This window comes from Pezoporus occidentalis, unplaced genomic scaffold, assembly GCF_034315485.1.
Source record: "Pezoporus occidentalis ecotype Australia unplaced genomic scaffold, CSIRO_AGI_Poc_V1 ctg5, whole genome shotgun sequence".
Lineage (NCBI taxonomy): Eukaryota > Metazoa > Chordata > Aves > Psittaciformes > Psittacidae > Pezoporus > Pezoporus occidentalis.
The window spans coordinates 7,516,600-7,534,193 of NW_026915835.1; the positions used below are offsets into that span (position 1 = coordinate 7,516,600).

At 37.7% G+C, this 17,594-nt stretch overlaps 1 protein-coding gene across 2 annotated transcripts in view; it reads right to left on the minus strand.

Moving 5' to 3' along the window:
- Positions 1 to 1,396: 1,396 nt before the first annotated feature.
- The window catches only part of PCDH9 (protocadherin 9), a 704,101-nt gene continuing 687,903 nt past the window's right edge, over positions 1,397 to 17,594 (minus strand). For both annotated transcript variants that reach the window (XM_062636868.1, XM_062636867.1), the window contains exon 4: positions 1,397 to 2,764. In XM_062636868.1, the coding sequence (XP_062492852.1) occupies positions 2,394 to 2,764 (371 nt within the window). In that variant the 3' untranslated portion in view covers positions 1,397 to 2,393. The remainder of the gene's footprint in view (positions 2,765 to 17,594) is intronic.

The window sequence follows — 17,594 nt, forward strand, 5'->3', positions numbered from 1 at the left end:
GTTTACTGTATTTCAATATAACTTTGTTCTACTCTCAAAAGAATCACTGAGGTGTGGCAAGTGCTGACTTTTCTATATGCTACCACTGTACTGTTGCAAAAACTCATGCAAGGATGCTTATTACATGTGCTTAAGTATGTCTAACAAATCTGGGCTAGATTCTGTCACTTTTGTGCTGGGTAAGTAAAACTTTACCCAATTCAAATAACTCATTTTGAGCAAATTCCTACTTTCCATAATAATGACTGAATATAGCCCTCAAGATTCATCATTTGTTGTATATTCCATTCTCATACATATCTATATGAACAAAATGGACCATGATATGCTTAGAAAAATAAGTTGAAATTCAGAATGAAACAAAGAATGAGCCAACCAACAATAACAGAAAGAAAGAGAAATTAACAGGAATAAAATCCCTTAGGCATCTGCCCAAGAACTAACACAACACAATATGGAATTCAGAACATTTATTGCAAGAGCTGAATAACTAAATAACGTTGAACTGGCAAAGCATTAACAAGGATAACTGGTTAGATATATATTCTGTCAAAGTCATCAAACACCCCTCACGAACTGACATAAGTACAGCAATAAGCAATGCACCCCTAACCCATTTTTATGCCTTTTATACTGTGAAGGAAAAAAAAAGGTAAGAAAAAAAAATATATATATAAAAAGCGAACAACTATACACAAAAGAATAAAGAAGAAAAAAAGCTTGTGTTTTTGGTAAGAATAAAGTCACCTTCAGATTATCTAAATTTGTTACTTTAAGACTGATATTTCACTCTGGCATAAGTAACTTTTTTGTTTGTCTGTAAGGACTTTTTTTCTTTTTTTTTCTTTTTTTTTTCTCATGCTATTTATTTGTGTAGATCATCTGCCATGCCTTAATAAAAACCACCTAAAATGTTTGGGTTTGGATTTGCTTTGCGTGCAATTTAGATTTTATTAACATTAGGAGACACTCTGCTGGTTTGACTGAGGTGACATGGTACCGGTACCTGCCAGGCATTGACCAACTATGATAATAAACAGTTAAACAGCAATAATTAGAGATTTAACCCTTTAGTTCCCCCAACTAGCCTACCAGGAGAATGCTCTGTTACATCATGAAGGCACAACACATTAGATATTCTGTGGCTATGGTCTAAAATCACTTGTGTTACTACAACGTTAACACAGATGAAGATCAACACAAATGCTGCTGTTTCAGCAATACAAACTGTCTTAGGTATAGACACACACCTGCCCAGCTGGAAAAAACATGATCATTGTATTTTGCTCCTGTAGAATTTCCTCTGTATATTCCAGCTGAGATGAAGGTCAGCTGCTACTCATTAAATGACAGCAGCTAATTTGATCAAGGATTACCCTCCACTATTACACCCTCTTACCCTCCACTATAATTTAAATATTTTTCTTTTGTTTTGCAGTTTTCCTGTTTTATGAAACATAGTCGAATTAAAAAAAAAAAAGCTACATTTTTAAGCTCTTACACAAGTCCTTTCATTTCTTAATAGTAAAAAAAAAAAAAAAAAAGAAAGAAGAGATGAAAAAGAAGAAATTCTACCTAAATTCTGGCACCATTTGCTACTACATAGAATGAAATATATTTTCTTTTTTCCTTTCTATGACCAACCTTCCTTCCCACCCCATTACTCCTTTTTTCTCTTTTAACACAAGTGTTTTGAGTTCCTTGGAACATTGTGTGTCAGACAGACTACTAACACAGAAACACCATCGCTGAAAATAAAAGCAAAATGAAAGGAAGTAAAAAGCAACTGTGAAACACAGAAATATGCTACAGTATCTTTTCAAGTGAACGTTATAAGTACACAAAAATTGTAAGTAATAATTTTTTCTATTTACAAGTATTGGAACACTGATGGGCTTACAAGTGTCCATTAACATTGTTAATAGCACAATAGGTTAAATGTTTACAGTTTCAGTTGTTTTGTTTGCAGTATGTTCTCAAGTATAATGGTCCCAGGCATAGATCAATGACAACAAAAGCACAATTTTCTAACTGGATATGCTTTTCAATCATTGCAATCCACTGAACTTTCTTGCTCTCTCACTCTCCAAGTGCATCTTCTTTTCATAGCAGCAGTCCAGGTTCAAAAAACAAACAAACAGAAAAAAAGGATATTTGCAAACTGGAGACATTTCTGCAGATTTTAATCTATTTAACAAAAGCACACAACTAGTAGAAACAACTCTCTCCTGTTGCAGGACATCATACCTTCCACGGTGCTAACATAAAGATATGCATATCTCTGCTATGTGAAGCATAGTTCTAGAGGTCTACCCAGTACATAAAGCTCTGACACACACATAGTATTATCAAGTCTAAATAGGCCAAAGTCATTGGTCCAAAGTAACCATTTCTTATAACTGGTGCTCCTTTGGAGTCTCGACAGCTCCTGAGGCCTGTTTATAAGACTTCAAGTTGGCCAGAGGAATGTCAGTCATGTGGTTGCCAGGGTTAAAATGACCCTCACTGGAACCATACTGCTTTCGGTCACTGAACTGGTTTCTGTTGCTATCTTCTTTCCAGGTCCTGGTCAATGTGTGTCCATTAACTAGTTTGTCCTTAACCCATTCTTTCTGAGATGTGAAGGTGGAGAGAGGAGACTTTGGCTGTTGGTATTGGCCCAAGCTGGGAGGCATCCAACAGTTGTCTGAGTGACCCAAAACCAGGCATTCTTGAGTACACATCTCTGTAGCTTCAGCCAATCCTCGTGGACCAAGAGGCCCATCTGTAGAAAAAAGAAAAAGAAAAGCAAAAAGAAAAAGAAAAAGAAAAAGAAAGAGAAAAAGAAAAAAAAGAAAAAGAAAAAGAAAAAGAAAAAGAAAAAGAGAAAAAGAAAAAGAAAAAGAAAAAGAAAAAGAAAAAGAAAAAGAAAAAGAAAAAGAAAAAGAAGGAAAGAAAGAAAGAAAGAAAGAAAGAAAGAAAGAAAGAAAGAAAGAAAGAAAGAAAGGGAAAGAAAGAAAAAAGAAAGGGAAAGAAAGGAAAAGAAAGAAAGAAAGAAAACAACAAAAAACAGAAAGAAGAAAGAAGGAGAAAGGGAAAAAACAAACAAACAAAAAAAGACATAATATTAGGTTGTGATATCTGGCATTAAATTTATACATACCCCTCATGAGAAAATAAGTGATGATTCCACAGCAAAATATTGTGCTGATAAATCCCAGATACATTTTAATTCTGTTAGAAAGTAGTTGCTTTGTAGGTCATATATAGGGAGTATATGTATCGTATTTTGCTCCTGTAGAATTTCCTCTCTATGTTCCAGCTTAGATCAAGGTCACTCATTAAATGACAGAATATGATGAATAATTTGATCAAGGATTCCAAACAAACACCTTTCCCTCTCATCCATCACCATAAATACATACAGGGAGTATATGTCCCACAGGTATATGCACCACCAGAAACATATACAGGGAGTATATGTCCGCTTAGTGTCCAAAAGTGGAAATACAGTTCAATTAGCCCTAAGTTACCTGTCTCAGAACCTACTGTGAATAAACTTAACTCTCAGTCCCACTAAGAAAATAAAACTAGATAGGTGAAAATGTCAGAGGAAGTAAACAAACCCTTGCCGATTCTGTGTGAGAATTAATGCTGCTTGTTAAATCCTGCAGTTTGGATGTATTCCCTTCTGTTTTCAACTCACTTGACTGCTGCAGAGCCTTGGTGAACTAACAGCCTACTGCAAACAGAAACATCTATACTACCCAAAAACGGGCTTGCCCAAAGGAATGCTCTCTATGTGGGATTACTCTAGTGACTACTAATTTTACAAACTTGGGTTGATGCATAGTTCTAGACATCGACCCAGTGGATAAAACCCTGATGCACTCTCCCAAAAAGCAAGAGAGAAGTTAACTTTGATAGATTTCATATGAAACCATGAAACACTTCAAACATTGCACATGAAAGAGAACAAAATCTGTAAGTCTTCTGACCATAAAACACATCTCAGATAGCTGCTGTGCAACCATAAAAATCAATGCGTAAATAAAAAAACAAGGTTTATGTAAATCTTGTGCTTGATAAAAAACTGTTCTCATAATTTTTTGCAACTCAGGAAAATGAGACCACAGGAGACAGAAATGAAATCTGCTGAATTACAATGCATATTAAATATCCACATCATTTTTCATACACTACTGAGGACACAGCTGGCCAGCTGCAGGCGTCTTGCAATCAGGTAGACAGGTTACCCATGTCTTCAGCAGCACTAAATTCCTCTCAGTCTTACTTAATTTTGAAATAGCTTAATTTGCTCATCTGATTAGACTGGATGTATGAGGAAGGACAAACAAGGAAAAAGGCAGAAAATTCAAGTTTTGTGCTGTTAGATATTTCATAATATCTGCAATATGCTTTGTCATGATTCTCTACTAATTGTATTATAATTCTGAGCAAGAATTTGAGATGCCTTTTCTTGACTTTAGAGTAAAACAGCTGGGTAGTGCTATAGATATTTGAAGAGTTAAGGAGACATATTTCCTTGATTAAACAGCCCAGTGACAGCAAGGAAATGATAGATTGATTTTTGAGAAAGAATGTTAGTAGGTAGACATGAGAAGGGAAGTTACAAAGCATTTTAAAAAAGCAGTACTAATGAGAAGAAAAATGTCAGTGGTATATCAGCAAAAAGCCCCATATCTTTATAATAATATAATTGAGACTCAAAATTAGAAGTGAGGACACACTTTCTGTGTTATGGTGCCAAAGAAAATGTCACTCTCTTGTACTCCATGAACATAGAATGGATTACCCTTAGTAACAGATTTTTTTTTCTGAATACTGAAATTATCCCAATTAATATTATGGAATTTACTTTTCTTTCCTAGTTGTTTGTTGTGGGTTTGCATTTGTTTGTTTGCTTTTTGTTTTGTTTTTTGTTTTTAACTGGCACGTTATAAATTCCACAGATTATCAACCCGCTGCTTTTATACACACATACAGAAAATGCAATCAGGTATATTTCTGTATGTTACAATGTAATTTCCTAATCTTATCTCTGAGAAGCTCCTCTTTGAATGTCTAGAGACTATACAGTACACTGTTGATGTGACAGAATATAATAAACCGTAATTAAACTTGCTTCTGCATTCCCTGTAAAAGAAAGAGTCCTATTGCTGACAACTAGAGCATGAACAATGTACAGAATCAGTGCTGCTTTCCATTTAGATCAATACAAGGTGAAATAATTAATCCAGAAGGATTAGAAAACAAAAGAAAAAGCAACTGTAAAGTAGGAGTTTAGCAGAAATTTCAGTGAACCTTGATTCTAAAATAAGAACTGTGATATTTCCCTGGAAAAGAGAGATTCTTTTTTCTACAAAGCCCTTATTTGAATCCTCTAGTATGAAGTTATAACCAACCTGAGGCAGGTACCTAGTAAAAAAACCCCAATAATAAGGAAGTACTCATGGTACATTCTTAACATTCTCAAACATTATTCTATAGGTTAAAAGTTGATTTATTTTTTTTTCCCTGACCACAGAAATTTAATTTTGATTATTTTTTTCCCCGTTTTCAGGGGAAAATGGGAAGTGGCAGAACTATTTTCAACTTGCCTACTCTCAAAGTACAATGCTATCTTGCTGACCAAGGGGAAAAGATATGACAGGGATTAATACTTTCAAAACACAAAGAAAACCTTTCACCACAGAATGACACATTTCAAGAAATACAGTGCATGGACTTTGTGCTTCCAATCTACAGTGGAAAAAAAGGTTAACAGGAGAGTCTTCAGTACTATAGCTCTAAAAGGGGGAAGGTATTTTTTCTGTTTAGTTAAATACATTTCAAGAGATAAGACATACATTACCATTTAAAATTTAAATTAGTAATAAGGTGGCTTTATTTTGGACTAAATATGCATGTGGCCCTATAAGCTACATGTCAAACTCTTCAGAAGATTTATTTTCTCTGTTTTGTGTTCTGTAGTAACAGTTCTAGGCAATTAATGCCATTAAACTCAGAATGGATTTTAAACATCCTTTGCTTTAGCCATGTGTAAGTTGACAAACTTCCTGGAAAGCACTGGAGTAATTAGATATCTTTTTCTGTGAGAAGCAGACAGGAATAGAATCATAGTATCATAGAATAGTTAGTGTTGGAAAGGACATTAAGATCATCTAGTTACACCCCCCCTGCCATGGGCAGGGACACATCACACTAAACCATGTCACCCAAGGCTCTATACAACCTGCCCTTGAACACTGCCACTGATGGAGCATTCACAACCTTCCTGGGCAGCCCATTCCAGTGCCTCACCACCCTAACAGGAAAGAATTCCTTCCTTATACCCAATCTAAACTTCCCTTGTTTAAGTTTTAACCCATTACCCCTTGTCCTGTGTCATGGTTTAAACCCAGTCAGGCAACTCATTCACTCACTCCCCCCGGCTTCTTTCTCTCCCCCTACTCCTGGAGTTCAAAAGAATGCAACTCCCATGGGTTGAGATAAGAGCAGTTTAGTAACTAAGGTATAACACAAATCACTACCGCTACCACCAATGATAATAATGATAAAGGAAATAACAAGGGAAGAGAATACATCACCTCACAACCAGCTGACCGATAACTGGCCCCCCCAGCCCGACCAAGCACCGACCCATACCTCCTCCAGCCCTGCAGTCTACTAGCCCTTCCGGGTAACACTCCATTACATCCTGGGCATGACGTGCTGTGGTATGGAATACCTCTTTGGTCAGTTTGGGTCAGGTGTCCTGTCCCTGCTTCCTCCTGGCTTCCTTTCCTCCCTGGCAGAGCATGAGGCTCACAAAGTCCTTGGCCAAACCAAAACATCAGGCTGAAAGTCAAAACACAGCACTGCACCAGCTACCAAGAAGGAGAAAAATGACTGCTACTGCTGAACCCAGAACATCCTGTCACTACAGTCCCTAATAAAGAGTTCACTCCCAGCAACCCTAGAGGCTCCCTTCAGATACTGGAAGGCTGCTAGGAGGTCTCCACGCAGCCTTCTCTTCTCCAGGCTTAACAGCCACAACTTTCTCAGCCTGTCTTCATAGGCTGCATAGGCTGGAGGTGCTCCAGCCCCCTGATCATCCTCGTGGCCCTCCTCTGGACTTGTTCCAACAGTTCCATGTCCTTTTTTTGTTGAGGACACCAGAACTGCACACAATACTCCAAGTGAGGTCTCAGGAGAGCAGAGTAGAGGGGCAGGATCACCTCCTTCCACCTGATGGTCACGCTCCTTTTGATGCAGCCCAGGATACAGTTGGCTTTCTCTGCTGTGAGCGCACACTGCCGCCTCATGTGAAGTTTCTCATCAACCAACACACCCGAGTCCTCCACAGGGCTGCTCTGAATCTCTTCTCTGCCCAACCTGTAGCTGTGCTTGGGATTGCTCCGACCCACATGTACGATCTTGCCCGTGGAATGGTTAAACCTCATAAGGTTGACATCAGCCCACCCCACAAGCGTGTCGAGGTCCCTCTGGATGGCATTCCTTTCTTCCAGTATATCAACTGAATCACACAGCTTGGTGTCTTCAGCAGACTTGCTGAGGGTGCACTCAATCCCACTGTCCATGTCAGCGATGAAGATGTTAAATAAGACCTGTCCCAACACCAATCCCTGAGGGACACCACTCATTACTGGTCTCCAACTGGACACTGAGCCATTGACAGCACCTCTTTGTGTGTGGCCATCCAGCCAGTTCTTTATCCACCGAGTGGTCCACCTATCAAATTGATGTCGCTCCAATTTAGAGACAAGGATGTCGTGTGGGACAGTGTTGAACGCTTTGCACAAGTCCAGGTAGATGACATCAACTGCTCTACCCCTATCCATCAGTTCTGTAGCCCCATCATAGAAGGCCACCAAATTGGTCAGGCAGGATTTCCCCTTAGTGAAGCCATGCTGGCTGTCACCAGCCATCTTGTTGGTTTCCATGTGCCTTAGCATGCCTTCCAGGAGAATCTGCTCCAAGATTTTGCCAGGCACAGAGGTGAGACTGACTGGTCTGTAATTCCCTGGGTCATCCATTTTTCCCTTCTTGAAAGTATATTTCCCTTTTTCCAGTCATCAGGAACTTCACCTGACTGCCATGATTTTTCAAATCTGATGGCCAGCAGCTTAGCAACTTCATTCGCCAGCTCCTTCAGGACCAGCAGATGGATTTCATCATGTCCCATGGACTTGTGTACATTCCGGTTCTTAAGATGGTCTTGAACCAGATCCTCTCCTACAGTGGGCTTAGGATCTTCATTCTCACAGTCCCTGTGTGAGAATAGCTTAGCAATTCATACTCTGTGTGTGAATAGGGTAGCAATGCTGGTCAGCTGTTCTGGAGGAGCTACTCTGTGGGATTTTTTGTTTTAACAAAAATACCACTGTCCCATTAAGACTTCAAAAATTAATTACTGTGTGCAAGTCCTCCTACAGTCAACCTTCCCTATGCAAAGATTTCAGCCAAAGGCAAGACCATGGTAGTCTCTGTGGCTGACCAATTACAATTTTTTTATGGATGTAGGTCACACCAATGACAGTTATAGACAGAGTGAGGCAGAAGGAGAGGGCTGCAGGAGAACTTTAGCTGAGGCAGAAGGAGAGGACAGTAGGAGATCTTTAGCTGCATAACTGTTCAAATAGCTGTGAGGTATAGTGTAAGTCTACATATGCTTATATGAAAAAAATCTGTGAATAAAATGCATGTCCAGAATTGAGAACATGTTCGGACCCCTACTCAAGTGAGCGTGCATATTTTCCAATGCTCTGACTCATGTTTTCTTATCTGTAAAAAAAGGGACTATTTTTTGCCTTAGCAAAATATTGTAAGGCTTACATTTACAAAATACATTGCAAGACGTCATCTCATATATTATCAACAATTATTGTTTTAATAACAAGAGAAAAAGAAATACACAAAGTATTTTTTTTTTGTTTTTAGAAATGAAGATTATTAAAATAATATATTTTACTGTTGAGCTGCCACAAGGAATGATCATGCTTACTGATCTTGGAAGAAGGCAGCTTCATTCATAATGCACATGTTGCCTATCACACCTTGTCGTGGTTTAAACCCTAGCTAGACAGCTTGTTCACTCACTCCCAGCCAGGCTGAGAGCAATCGAGGCTTCCCCCCCCCAGGGCTCTCCCCTTCCCCGCTCCCAGAGGGATGGGGAGGAGAATTGAAAGAGTGCAACTCCCACGGGTTGAGACAAGAACAATCCAGCAACCAATGTACAACACAAATCACCACCGCTACCACCAAGGAGCCCGAAGAAATGAGTCCGACCCAGAAGCCCCTGTCCTTCCAGGTAACTCCCAGTTACCGCCCCCCCCACCTCGGGCATGACGTGCTGTGTTATGGAATACCTCTTTGGCTAGCTTTGGTCAGGCCTCCCATCTCTGCTTCCTCACGGCTTCCCCTCCTCCCTGGCAGAGCATGAGCCTCACAAAGTCCTTGGTCAGGGTAAACATCACTTAGCAACAACCAAAAACATTGGTATCACCAGCACTGTTCCCAGGCTGGAAGTCAAAACACAGCGCTGCACCAGCTACCAATAAGGAGAAAAAATGATTGCTACTGCTGAACCCAGGACATGCCTGTTTTCCAGTTAAGGCCTTCAGATACAAGCATAATGTTTTTGTAAATATTAGAGGCTAATAATGATGGTGATCATCATTTAAGAGAATCTATAAATGTCCTACTGTAAGATACTGGAAAAAGATGAAAAACAGATTGGGGAAAAAAGGATCTCACCTACCAAAAAAAAAAAAAAAAAATCTGTGTAATTATGTTATCAAGTATAGACAGCTTATTCTTTTCTAAGACTCCTTATTTTTTTCTGGTTGCTATTTAGTAGCATAAAGTGAAAAGATCATGAGCAGTATGGTGGGAGAAAGGTCTTCTGGGGGTAGCTTGCACTGAAGAATTTGCTGCTTCGTATTGAGAAAGTGTAATGTTGCCTTAATGGTACTTATCTCTCTCCTCCACCATTGTTGAGCAATAGTTTTTCCCCAATTTTCTAAAAGTTGTTTCATTACCACGTACGATGACACCACTTAAACAAACTGTTCCTGCTACTTTAATTTTATAATTGCATTAATTTCTTTCCTTTCTCTTCATAAAAATGTCACTGAGATTTCTGTATCAAGTTTTTCCACTCTGAAGTACTTTATTGATATGTGTGTTGTTTTCTTTTTTTTAAGTATTTGTTCTCTGAACAATCCCTAATCCGTGAGGCTGGTTATCAGTCTTGGCTGCTTGAATATATAATGACACAAGTGCTGATAAAACTGTACAAGCCATCTGTCTCTGGAGCTACATGTTTTGAAAGCAAACACGAAAGTGCATAACAAACACTCCCTTAAATTGTCTTTGTAAATATTTATATCAGATCTTACCCCAAAATGCGTTTTTGTTGTTATTTTATTTTGTTAATAGCTGTCAAGCAGATGCATGACTTGCTTACTCAAAAGCAAACAGGTGTAAGAAGGAAAATAATGTATGCCACTCAAGAGTCAGTCATACCCTAATTTCTGTGTGGTCTTTTATCTCTTTTATTATACCCAGAAGCTAAACTGCTATTTCATTGATTAACTTACTGCTGCAATTAGCAACTAGCTTCTGGTGTGTTGACCAGCTGCTTTTCAACCTGCTTCTCCAAAACTGTCTGTCTTTAAGCCAGAAAAGTCATTCTTCAATTCTGAAAGAGTCAAGACCACAGGATAAATTCCACTAGTGAGACCTTTTGGTCTCAGAAAAAAAAAAAAAAAGAATAGGTATTTTTTGTCTGATGGATACTATCAGTAAGTATAGTAGATTTGAACACTGCCACAGTTGTGTTTCAGGCAATCATATTTATTTAACTTTTTATATTGCACCTTAAAAAGAAGAAAGAAAACAACAGCAACATTTTCAATTCTATTTAACCTCAAATACAGAAAGTGTTTTTAGGCTTTCAAGGGCTGCTTTACTAAATGACCTTATCTGAGACCAAATATTTTTACAGCCTTCCCCACATCGATTGGAACTAAAGTGACATCATTACATTTCACAGAGGTTTTGCAATTGCTGTATTTAGTAAGTGTAAAACCTGGAAAACAGTTTATAATGAAAAAAATTCTTTTGACCTTTTTTTTACTTTTACATATCAGACAAATGAATGAGACTGTTCTTTATTTCTGAACTGTAGAAAAAAAATATAATCCAAAACTACAAAGCCACATACATGCTGTGCTGAATGTGTTTTCTTGGTATTATTAATTAACTGCGAGATTCAGTGACTACTAAAAATATATTTTTAGTGGCTCCTTCCATGGTCATTCCACCTGGCACAGTCAGTGCTGATAAAATCACATTCTGTACCCAAATCACCTTGCTCCATGGTCCCTGGATTCCTACCATTGCTGCTGTCAATTTTGGTAGACTTACCACCATCACCTTGCAACCTGCTGCTTCTCTTTTCCCTTCCTGGAATTGCATCCTCTGTACTCACATACAGACCAAGAAACCCCTGCTAGTTCCTGTTCTCTGTCTTGGCTCAATCTTCTTTTTCATCATCACTGAACTAAATAATAACATAAGGTTAGATTATATCTGCATTACTTAGCAGAGATAAGGTGCAAGAACCCTTAATTAGCACAATAAAAGGCAGGACAGGAAGCAGAGGTGTAAAAGTGGGTGTAAAGTACTGCCTAGAATACAGAAATGCAGCAACTAAAGTATTTTCTGAAAAGACAGGGAAACCTGGAAGAACAAGATTTTCTACACAATTCTGTGAAGTGCTTAAGTGATCCAGATGGGTTCCACAGAAATGTAGGTGTTTAAGATCCAAACTATAATTTCAAAAAAAATTGATTCTATGGACATTTTCAAATGCAACACTATTCAACTGCCTGAAATTCTGTTCCTACACAGAGCTGCCTCAGAGATCCCTTCATGTCTGAATCTTTTCAGAGTAAAAAAATGTAAGTGTTCACTTCCCTTTATATCTTGAACATCTAAATGTGTTTGGCATTTTAAGAGTACAACTAATATATGCCAACAGGTTGTAGCCTTGAACAGTATAGCAATGCGGTAGCCTGGGTTTTTTTTCTCCTCCGGTTTATACCCATAGGCTGATCACAGACAGGGCACCTGCCTTTTATTTCAAACATTGTGCAGAGGCCACCTGTGGTTAGAACATTTCCAGAAGGCTCAGCTCCAGCTCCCTTTTCTTCCTGGTAGATTCTGGTCCTTCCCTCTTATAGATGTACAAGAACCAACTTTGGTCTTCGTAAGAAGTGCTCTTCTGAGAAATAAAAAATTATTATGACACACTGCAAAGGAGGGGAATTCTTACACACCCAGGGAATGCTGAAACTACTAATCTGCTACGGAAAATGTAGCTGTTAATACCATGATCACATAGAAAGTATTCTATATTTCTTTCAAGTTTCTTTCATTTATGGCTGCATTGCAAATGTTACAATGAAAGTGTTTGTTACTTAGGTTGTTATATTTAATTTCTTTTTTTCTGGTATCCTTCCTAGAAATTTAATACCATTACCAAGTTACACCTCCGTCAGTAATGGCTCTGTTATCAATATGTTATTTTTATCTGGCCTAACATTCTGTGCCTACTTCCAGTTACTTTCTCTGCATTGACATGTATGTATATAAACCTCTACGCATTTCAATGTGTGCATGTTCAGGAACTAGTCACACACCACAAAGTCTTTGAAGCACTGGCAGCCTAGAGAAAATTTCAGTTCAGTTCATTGCATTTTTCAAGGTAAGACATTGTCCTGGGTTCAGCAGTAGCAGTCATTTTTTCCCCTTCTTGGTAGCTGGTGCAGTGCAGTGTTTTGACTTTCAGCTCGGGAACAGAGCTGATAACAAGCGATGTTTTGGTTTGGCCAAGGACTTTGTGAGCCTCATGCTCTGCCAGGGAGGAGGGGGAGCCAGGAGGAAGCAGAGACAGGACACCTGACCCAAGTTAGCCAAAGAGGTATTCCATACCACAGCATGTCATGCCCAGGATGTAACTGGGAGTTAGCCGGAAGGGCTGGGAGTCTGCAGGGTTGGAGGAGGTATCGGTCAGAGCTTGGTCGGGCTTGGGGGGGCGAGTTATCGGTCGGCTGGTGGTGAGATGATGTATTCTCTTCCCTTGTTATTTCCTTCATCATTATTATCACTGGTGGTAGCAGTAGTGATTTGTGTTATACCTTAGTTACTAAACTGTTCTTATCTCAACCTGTGGGAGTTGCATTCCTTTTTTTTCGATTCTCCTCTCCGTCCCTCCGGGAGAGCAGGGGGAGGGCAAGAAAGGGGGGGAAGTGAGCAAACAAATTACCTGACTGGGTTTAAACCACGACAGACATCTTCCAAGAAATGAACTTCATTTTACCATGCCCTTGATAATAAATAAAGCCTTTGGTTTCCCTAGACCTGCTTACCTAGACATTTCTTGAAAGGAATTTTGTGGCCTGTTTCTGCAGATGGGAACAAATAAGCTACTTTATCTACTCTCTAGCTAGTTGCAGAGCAAGTGCCACAAGACTAAGTTTGCATGTTGCCGTGGGTAAGCAAATACATATAGAAAGTATTAGGAATTTCAGCAGTGTTTAGTATTTTAGAGTTAATAGTCCCATGAAGTCTTCCAAACCAGCTTGTTTGGAAATAGAAAGTTCAGTCTATAGACAGGCCACATTTACATTTTCTCCTGCCATCTAAACACTCCCCTGAAATTACTTCAGCTGTATGTTACTACATTTCTGGTTTAGTTCTGTGGGTTTTATAACAGAAACTATTTAGTACTGGATTTATTTAGGACTTAACGCTTAGTGACATCTCAGAGTATGAAATACGTTTTCATAACATAGTGTCAGTTCCTCTTGGTTGCTTGAAAAGTCACAGGGATTTAACTAGATTCTAGCCCTCAGCTGTCCATAGAAGATAGCGAGCAAGCCATTTTGTGATCAATACTGAATACACCTTATGTGACTGCTGAGCTTGTGAGATAGAAGGGGTCAAGTTTGTTTAGTCTTTATGAATAGATAGATGAATTGACTATTGTTAGACTAGTGGCTATTATGCAGGAAACTTACACTCTCTGAAATCACAAGGGCATGGTCCATGCAGCCAAGGGTGTAGGAAGTTGTCACAGGAGGCTTTCTAAATCAGTCATGGTCTGAGCTCTCACTGAACAGCCCAAACCTGGATAGTTCAGTGCTCATCACTGGTGATAAAAATCCAGCTCTGTTACCTATCATGGATGGACTTCATATTGCCTATGTTCAGATTTCTATGCCATTCTTCCTCCCCTCCTCCTACTCCCCCCCAGAATTTAACTGGGTGAAACTTTATACTCTGGAGTAAAAAACTGTAGGTTCACTACATAATCTATTATTCTATGATTTTTTCCAGTCTTAAAATTCTATTTATCAGCAAATATTAACATAAAATTCTATTCTGTATAAACTTTTCCTGACAAATGTATCAAACTGTAGCATACTCTTTAGACTTACAGAAGATGCAAAATAATATATGGGATTGTTATTCTGGTTTAATGCCCTCTGTCATTAAAAAAACAAACCCAACCGAACAAAAAACAACCAAACCCCCCACCCTCACCCCCTGCAATTTGTATTCTCAGTTTAAGTGTCGCATTGTGAAAGCAGGCAGTCACCTTCCAGGGAGAACAGGAGAAAAGAAATGCAAACAGGATTTGGCAAAAACCTGTTTTGTTAACAAATAAATAACGATTAAATGTTTTACACATCTCTCATACAGATTTCATTCTTTGGTCACAGATGAAAAGTCAACATTTGCAAATGGAGATAGTCCAAATACAATAATATATGAGCAGCCAGAACAGCAGATTCTCTCCCTGAGAGGATGTTGTTATTTAGACAGAATTTATGGCACACAAATTGCAGACAGCATATCTTTATAAATTTGTACCCATCTTTAGCATGACATGGAACTCATCCATCTTTTCATCTGTTGAAGCTACTCCTATGAAGAATGCTACCTCATCTTTATTTTCTCAAAATAAGCTTTTTTTTTTCCCCCTTTTTTTTTTCCCCTATATACATGTAGTTTTAACAGAACAATCTAGAAAATCAAAACGCCACTGAGAATTCAAATAAACTTTCTAAATTTGACTGGATCATTTATTGAGACCAAAGCACAGTGAGTGTTCAAATATTTGAAATAATATTCATTTTCAGCATTAATCTTTTTTTGTTATGTAGCTCTTCATATTGCTGCCTAAAAAAAATTATTTATTCACCATAACATCCCAAAAAGTAATGATGGTTGGTGATAATAAAATATTTATAGAGCACCCCATGGTCACAATCATTTACAATTTTTTTTTTCTTACATCTAAATATTTATAGTACTTGATCAAAATATTCTGTTGAATTGATTTACAAGCAACCTGCTGAGACAGCACCACTTTTGACATGGTCACATTTTCTGATCTATTAATATGCCCTAAAGCTGGTGTCAGTCAAAAAACAACTTAAGTAACAATTATTTGGAAGATTCTGTTAACTGTTTATCATAAAATCAAATTATGGTGAGTAAATTCTAAAAATTGCATGTGAGAAAAAGGAGTATTCAAAGTGGAAAAAAAACTATTATTCAAAATGAGAAAAACTGACAGAATGCTGTGAAACTAAGCTGAACAATATTTATTTCAACACTGTACAATTTTATAAACATTTTTGCAGCTGATAATGCCTGACTAGTAACTCACATAGAGAAGAAAATAAATAAAACTAGTCAACATGAATTTGATTTGATTTTTATGATTCTTAAAAGGAGTCTGAATTAAAGAGTTGTTTCTCCTGATCACTTTCTAACTTACAGTAAAAGCCTGACTTGTGATGAATGCAGATAATGCCTTGAGGGTAGCATGATACCTTGTGTTTTTATCCAAGTAAGGCTATTAACTTTCCTGATGCATAACTGAAAGCACAATTCACCATCATATAGATATATATGATGAACTATGCTATGTGTACAATTATATATAGTGTGTGTTTTATTTGTATATCATACACTATTTTTTATTTTATACATATTTTATATATATATTTTATCTCACCATCTAAATCTTTTATCTTCATTTAATAACAGAATGCATTTAATAAAGTGATGCCCATTGAAGTGAACAGAATCACTCACAAAATGAGCAACTGCATTTCCATGCTCAAATTGGGTATGCGGGCATCCTTACCTCCTTCTGTTATCAATGAAGAAGCATTTGCATGAAGTGATTCAGCTCTCTGAAGTCCTGATTTACTTTCTGGAGGTGTGAGTTTCTGTCCATTCATGAAAAAAGAATCAATGGATGGCAATTACATCTAGCTGTATGTGTTTAAAATAATGAGTCCAGATCATTGTGCCACCATTACAGAAGGTCTTAGATTAATTCACTTCGATATCTGAAAATGCACTTGCATAAAGTTTTTTCATTACAAAATGGTTCCAGCAGCCAGTAAAATAAAACAGCAGATGACTACACTATCCAAAACACCCAAATTGAAGTGCATCTCAGGCATGCTCAGAAAGGGAGATGCTGTGAAGCCCGGAAGAGGCTTATTGGAGGGAGCCTGCTATAATCAAGTTATCTTTCAGAAAATAAATACTTTGGGATTATTCTACTTCTCCACACTCTGAAGTAAGTGGAAGACCCTGAAATGCTGCTAATTTATAAAAGGGAGAAGACTCTGATTGTTGAAGTTTCCTGAAGTCTTGAAAGTAGAACAGATCATACAGTTAAAAGCCTGGAACACATGTAACTGCAAAGAAAAGAAAATTATAAAATTTATGGGTCAGATTTAGAAAGGAATCTTTGTAAGTTATGTACTGCACCACAAAACTATTTGAGTTTTAAATTAGGGAAAAACTTTATATTCAAACAGAGATGCATATAGTTTTATTTATTGTACTTATCTCCACAGTTTCCTCAGACCATTCTTAGGGTTAATGAAACCCAAACCATCTATTAAATTTTAGTAGTTTCGTTAGTTTATATTAATCTTCTTTGATGAGTCATTCAGTAATTCACCCCAATATCTCCAGTTCTCTTGTAAGTAAGACTGAAACATTGCCAATTTTCCTGTAGTCTTGAAATATCACATGTTCTGCTATTAGTTTAATATATACATGATAGCTTAAGAAAAAGGGTTTCTTTATTTCCATTGCAAGTTTTGTTGCTTTTTTTTAAAATATGAGATATTGTATTCTAATAAAATATAATTTATTTTTTTTAAAAGGACATATTTTAAGATTGCACAAAACTTTGTTCTTTCAAGCAAGTTCTAGAAATAGCAATAGGCTGTGTTCAACAGAACTTGATGAAAAAGACTGCAGAGTTTCTAAAACATAACCTTACTGCTCTTACGACTCACCACAGAAATGTATAAAGAAGAAAACAGGATCGGGACCACAGCAAGAGTTATCTTATTTAATCACACAGAGTAGCATTCTTCATTAAAAATAATTTTGAAGGAAAAGATTATTTCACCATAACTGTACAACTTACTTCACTGTCTTACTGCCTTTCAAGACTTCCAGGAATTTGGTCCCAAAATTCA